Here is a 6,935-nt window from a genome sequence, read left to right on the forward strand (position 1 = left end):
CCCTATGATGCTGTGGCCAAGTGGTCCATCCCCCATCCCAGTTTCCCCTATGTGTTCCCTGGGGTTGATATGGGGGTGCCCCCCTTCTATCCTTGTTATTGGGGGGGTCCCTATGATGCTGTGGCCAAGTGGTCCACCCCCCATCCCAGTTTCCCCTATGGGTTCCCTGGGGTTGATATGGGGGTGCCCCCCTTCTAACCTTGGTATTGGGGGGGGTCCCTATGATGCTTTGGCCAAGTGGTCCACCCCCCATCCCAGTTTCCCCTATGTGTTCCCTGGGGTTGATATGGGGGTGCTGCCCTTCTATCCTTGTTATTGGGGGGGTCCCTATGATGCTGGGCCCAAACCACATCATCCCCCCCCCCTTTTCTCTCCCTCCAGGTCCACCCCCCCATCCCCTTAACCCCAAGCCGCAGGGGGGGGGGTTCCCCCTGCGATGCTGGGGCCATGTCCTCCCCCCCAGCCCCGGAGTGCGCGGCCGAGGTGACCCCCTCGGCGGGGGGGTCGAGCTCCTTCAGCTACAGCCTGGCCGAGCACCCCACGGCCGCGCTGGCCGTCATGAACCAGCTCCGCCTGGACCGGCACCTGTGCGACGTCACCTTGAGCATCCGTTACCACGGCGACGGCGACGATGCCGCCGCCGCCGCCACCGCCGACATCCCCGCGCACAAAGTGGTCCTGGCCGCATCCAGCCCCGTCTTCAAGGCCATGTTCACGGCCGGCCTCAAAGAGCAAGGCATGGAGGTGGTGCCCATCGAGGGCGTGCACCCCAAGGCCATGGAGCGCTTGGTGGAGTTCGCCTACACGGCCTCGGTGGCCGTGGGTGAGAGCTGCGTCCTGCACCTCATGAACGGCGCCGTCATGTACCAGATGGACCGCGTGGTGCGGGCCTGCGCCGACTTCCTGGCCCGCCAGCTCCACCCCAGCAACGCCATCGGCATCGCCGCCTTCGCCGAGCACATCGGCTGCCCCGACCTGCACCAGCGCGCCCGCGAGTACATCTACATGCACTTCGGGGAGGTATGGGGCGAGGGGGGGGGTCTGATCCGATGGGGAGGAACCAGAGAGATGGGGGTGAACCAGAGGAATGGGGAGGAACCAGAGAGATGGATCCAACCCAAAGGGGATGGATCTGACCAAGAGGAGATGGATCTGAACCAAAAGGATGGATCTGACCCAAAGGGATGGGGGCAACGAAGGATCTGCCCCAAAGGGATGGATGAGACCCAAAGGGATGGGGCTGAACCAAAGGGGATGGATCTAACCCAGAGGGGATGGATCTGACCCAAAGGGATGGATCCGACCCAAAGGGATGGAGCTGCAAGGGACCTGCCCCAAAGGGATGGGGGCAATGAGGAACCTGCCCCAAGGGGATGGAACCTGCCCCAAGGGATGGAACCTGCCCCAAGGAGTATAAGCGGGCCCAAGGCCCCCCTATGGCTCCCACCTCATTGCCCCCTATCCCATCCCATTTCCTATCCCATCCCATCGCCCCCAATCCAACCCAACCCTATCACCTCCTCCCCTTTCCCCCCTGCAGGTCTCCAAGCAGGAGGAGTTCTTCAACCTCTCCCATCGCCCCTATCCCATCCCATCGCCCCTATCCCATCCCATCGCCCCTATCCCATCCCATCGTCCCTATCCCATCCCATCACCTCCAACCCAACCCCATCACCTCTTCCTCCCTTCCCCCCTCAGGTCTCCAAGCAGGAGGAGTTCTTCAACCTCTCCCACTGCCCCTATCCCATCCCACTGCCCCTATCCCATGCCCCTATCCCATCCCATTGCCCCTATCCCATCCCATCGCCCCTATCCCATCCCATCGCCCCCAACCCCATCCCATCACCTCCAACCCAACCCCATCACCTCTTCCTCCCTTTCCCCCGCAAGTCTCCAAGCAGGAGGAGTTCTTCAACCTCTCCCACTGCCCCTACCTCTCCCATTGCCCCTATCCCATCCCATCGTCCCTATCCCATCCCATCACCTCCAACCCAACCCCATCACCTCTTCCTCCCTTTCCCCCTCAGGTCTCCAAGCAGGAGGAGTTCTTCAACCTCTCCCATTGCCCCTATCCCATCCCACTGCCCCTATCCCATCCCACTGCCCCTATCCCATCCCACTGCCCCTATCCCATCCCATTGCCCCTATCCCATCCCATCGCCCCTATCCCATCCCATCGCCCCCAACCCCATCCCATCACCTCCAACCCAACCCCATCACCTCTTCCTCCCTTTCCCCCGCAGGTCTCCAAGCAGGAGGAGTTCTTCAACCTCTCCCACTGCCCCTATCCCATCCCACTGCCCCTATCCCATTCCATTGCCCCTATCCCATCCCATCGCCCCTATCCCATCCTATCGTCCCTATCCCATCCCATCACCTCCAACCCAACCCCATCACCTCTTCCTCCCTTTCCCCCGCAGGTCTCCAAGCAGGAGGAGTTCTTCAACCTCTCCCACTGCCCCTATCCCATCCCACTGCCCCTATCCCATTCCATTGCCCCTATCCCATCCCATCACCCCTATCCCATCCTATCGTCCCTATCCCATCCCATCACCTCCAACCCAACCCCATCACCTCTTCCTCCCTTCCCCCCTCAGGTCTCCAAGCAGGAGGAGTTCTTCAACCTCTCCCATTGCCCCTATCCCACTCTATTGCCCTTATCCCATCCCATTGCCTCCAGCCCCATCCCATCGCCCCTATCCCATCCCATCGCCCCCAACCCCATCCCATCACCTCCAACCCAACCCCATCACCTCTTCCTCCCTTTCCCCCTCAGATCTCCAAGCAGGAGGAGTTCTTCAACCTCTCCCATCGCCCCCAACCCCATCCCATCACCTCCAACCCAACCCCATCACCTCTTCCTCCCTTTCCCCCTCAGATCTCCAAGCAGGAGGAGTTCTTCAACCTCTCCCATCGCCCCTATCCCATCCCATCACCTCCAACCCAACCCCATCACCTCTTCCTCCCTTTCCCCCGCAGGTCTCCAAGCAGGAGGAGTTCTTCAACCTCTCCCACTGCCCCTATCCCATCCCACTGCCCCTATCCCATCCCACTGCCCCTATCCCATCCCATCGCCCCTATCCCATCCCATCGCCCCCAACCCCATCCCATCACCTCCAACCCAACCCCATCACCTCTTCCTCCCTTTCCCCCGCAGGTCTCCAAGCAGGAGGAGTTCTTCAACCTCTCCCACTGCCAGCTGGCCACGCTCGTCAGCCGCGACGAGCTCAACGTGCGCTGCGAGTCCGAGGTCTTCCACGCCTGCATCAACTGGGTCAAGCACGACTGCGCCAACCGGCGGCCCTACGTGCAGGCCCTGCTGCGCGCCGTGCGCTGCCACTCGCTCACGCCGCACTTCCTGCAGACGCAGCTGCAGCGCTGCGAGATCCTGCGCGCCGACTCGCGCTCCAAGGACTACCTGGCGCAGATCTTCCGCGACCTCACCCTGCACAAGGCGGCCCCCGCCGCGGCGCCGGGCCGCGCGCCCAAGGTCGGCCAGCTCATCTACGCCGCCGGCGGCTACTACCGCCACTCGCTCTGCTTCCTGGAGGCCTTCAACCCCCGCGACGGCTCCTGGCTGCGCCTGGCCGACCTGCAGGTGCCGCGCAGCGGCCTGGGGGGCTGCGTGGTCGGGGGGCTCTTCTACGCGGTGGGGGGGCGGAACAACGCGCCCGACGGCAACACGGACTCGGCGGCCCTCGACTGCTACAACCCGATGACGAACAGCTGGAGCGCTTGCGCGCCCATGAGCGTGCCCCGCAACCGCATCGGCGTGGGCGTCATCGACGGGCTCATCTACGCCGTGGGGGGGTCGCACGGCTGCGTGCATCACAGCAGCGTGGAGAGGTAGGGACGGGGGCGTGGGGATGCGGGACGGGGTGGGAATGGGGATGGGGAATGGGGAAGCGGAATGGGATTGGGAATGGGAGGGGATGGGGTGGGAATAGGATTGGGAATGGGAGGGGGATGGGGTGAGAATTGGAAGGGGATGGGGTGGGAACGGGATTGGGGATGGGATGGGAACGGGATTGGGAATGGCAATGGAATGGGATTGGGAATGGCAATGGGATAGGGTAGGAATGGGAAGGGAACAGGGTTGGGAATGGGATGGGAACTGGAGTGGGAATGGGAAGGGATGGGGTGGAAATGGGGATGGGAATGGGATGGGAACTGGAGTGGGAATGGAGCCGGAAATGGGGATGGGAATGGGATGGGGTGGGAATGGGGGGCCTGCTGTGGGGTATGAGTGTAGAGTGGGGGGGGGGGGTTGATGGGGTCTGTAGGGCCCCCAGTGTGGGCTGTGGGGCATGGATGTTCATTGGGGTGCCCTATGGGGCACTTATCTTCAACGGGGGTCCCTAATGTAGCCTATGGGGCACAGCTCTGCCTTGGGGAGCACCCATTGTTTCCTATGGGGCCCGCCTCTTTGGGGGGGTCCCCCATTGTTTCCTATGGGGCCCGCCTCTTTGGGGGGGTCCCCCATTGTTTCCTATGGGGCCCGGCTCTTTGGGAGGGTCCCCCATTGTTTCCTATGGGGCCCGGCTCTTTGGGAGGGTCCCCATTGTTTCCTATGGGGCACAGAGCTGGGGGGGGGCAGTCTGCTCTCTGGGGCTCCCAGTGTGCTCTATGGGGCACAGAACTGCAGGGGGGGTCCCCATTGTTTCTTATGGGTCCTAGTTCTTTGGGGGCCTCCCCATCATTTCCTATGAGTCCTGGCTCTTCCCTAGGGGTCCCCTTTATGCCCTATGGGGCCTGGCTGTGCCCTGGGGAGCCCCCATTGTTTCCTATGGGTCCTGGCTCTTTGCGGGTGTCCCCATTGTTTCCTATGGGTCCTGGCTCTTTGCGGGTGTCCCCATTGTTTCCTATGGGTCCCAGCTCTTCCCTAGGGGTCCCCATTGTTTCCTATGGGGCGCCCATTGTTTTCTATGGGTCCTGGCTCTTTGCGCTGTCCCCATTGTTTCCTATGGGGCTCCCCATTGTTTCCTATGGGTCCCAGCTCTTCCCTAGGGCTCCCCATTGTTTCCTATGGGCTCCCCATTGTTTCCTATGGGTCCCAGCTCTTCCCTAGGGCTCCCCATTGTTTCCTATGGGCTCCCCATTGTTTCCTATGGGCCCCCCGTTATTTGCCATGGGCTCCCCGTTGTTTCCTATGGGGCCCCCCATTGTTTCCTATGGGCCCCCCGTTGTTTGCCATGGGCTCCCCGTTGTTTCCTATGGGCTCCCCATTGTTTCCTATGGGCTCCCCATTGTTTCCTATGGGCCCCCCGTTGTTTGCCATGGGCCCCCCGTTGTTTCCTATGGGCCCCCCATTGTTTCCTATGGGCCCCCCGTTGTTTGCCATGGGCTCCCCGTTGTTTCCTATGGGCTCCCCATTGTTTCCTATGGGCCCCCCGTTGTTTCCTATGGGCCCCCCGTTGTTTGCCATGGGCTCCCCGTTGTTTCCTATGGGCCCCCCGTTGTTTGCCATGGGCCCCCCGTTGTTTGCCATGGGCCCCCCGTTATTTGCCATGGGCTCCCCGTTGTTTCCTATGGGCTCCCCATTGTTTCCTATGGGCTCCCCATTGTTTCCTATGGGCCCCCCGTTGTTTGCCATGGGCCCCCCGTTGTTTCCTATGGGCCCCCCATTGTTTCCTATGGGCCCCCCGTTGTTTGCCATGGGCTCCCCGTTGTTTCCTATGGGCTCCCCATTGTTTCCTATGGGCCCCCCGTTGTTTCCTATGGGCCCCCCGTTGTTTGCCATGGGCTCCCCGTTGTTTTTCCGTTGTTTATGGGCCCCCCGTTGTTTGCCATGGGCCCCCCGTTGTTTGCCATGGGCTCCCCGTTGTTTCCTATGGGCCCCCCATTGTTTCCTATGGGCTCCCCGTTGTTTCCTATGGGCCCCCCATTGTTTCCTATGGGCCCCCCATTGTTTCCTATGGGCCCCCCGTTGTTTCCTATGGGCCCCCCGTTATTTGCCATGGGCTCCCCGTTGTTTCCTATGGGCCCCCCATTGTTTCCTATGGGCCCCCCGTTGTTTCCTATGGGCCCCCCGTTGTTTGCCATGGGCCCCCCGTTGTTTGCCATGGGTCCGGCCCTGTGTGCCCTCCCCATGGCCGTGCCCCTCCGCCAGGTACGACCCGGAGCGGGACACGTGGGAGCGGGTGGCCCCCATGCAGTCGCGGCGCATCGGGGTGGGGGTGGCGGCGCTGCACCGCCTGCTCTACGCCGTGGGGGGGTTCGACGGCAGCAGCCGCCTGCGCTCGGCCGAGCGCTACCACCCCGAGAGCGACACCTGGCGGCCGGTGGCGGCCATGGCCACGATCCGCAGCGGCGCCGGTGAGCGGGGCGGGGGGGGGCTATGGGGGGTCTGTAGGGGAAAGGGGGGGGTTCTAAAGGGGGGGTGCTATAGGGGAAATGGGGGTTATATGGGGGGTCTATAAGGGAAATGGGGGGTTCTGTTGGGGGGGGTTCTATAGGGGGAAGGGGGGTTATATGGGGGGTCTATAGGGGAAAGGGGGGGTTCTAAAGGGGGGGTTCTATAGGGGAAAGGGGGGTTATATGGGGGGTCTATAGGGGAAAGGGGGGGGTTCTATGGGGGGGTTCTATAGGGGAAATGGGGGTTATATGGGGGGGTCTATAGGGGAAAGGGGGGTTATATGGGGGGGGTTCTATAGGGGAAATGGGGGTTATATGGGGGGTCTGTAGGGGAAATGGGGGGTTATATGGGGGAAAGGGGGGGGTTCTGTGGGGGGGTTCTATAGGGGAAATGGGGGTTATATGGGGGGTCTATAGGGGAAAGGGGGGGGTTCTATGGGGGGGTTCTATAGGGGAAATGGGGGTTATATGGGGGGTCTATAGGGGAAAGGGGGGGGTTCTAAAGGGGGGGTGCTATAGGGGAAATGGGGGTTATATGGGGGGGTCTATAGGGGAAATGGGGGGTTCTATGGGGGGGTTCT

General features: G+C 62.1%; 1 protein-coding gene across 1 annotated transcript; it reads left to right on the forward strand.

Moving 5' to 3' along the window:
* Nucleotides 1-432: 432 nt before the first annotated feature.
* KEAP1 (kelch like ECH associated protein 1) lies at nucleotides 433-6,334 on the forward strand (the record flags this gene model as incomplete). Its single annotated transcript, XM_057424809.1, has 3 exons — nucleotides 433-1,020; nucleotides 3,158-3,846; nucleotides 6,110-6,334. Coding segments are annotated over exons 1-3 (1,487 nt in total), but the record flags the coding sequence as incomplete, so codon positions are not given.
* Between the last annotated feature and the right edge of the window lie 601 nt (nucleotides 6,335-6,935).

The sequence above is a fragment of the Pezoporus wallicus genome, unplaced genomic scaffold (assembly GCF_028554395.1).
Source record: "Pezoporus wallicus isolate ANWC-B61680 ecotype Strahan unplaced genomic scaffold, APGP_CSIRO_Pwel_v1 contig_14292, whole genome shotgun sequence".
Lineage (NCBI taxonomy): Eukaryota > Metazoa > Chordata > Aves > Psittaciformes > Psittacidae > Pezoporus > Pezoporus wallicus.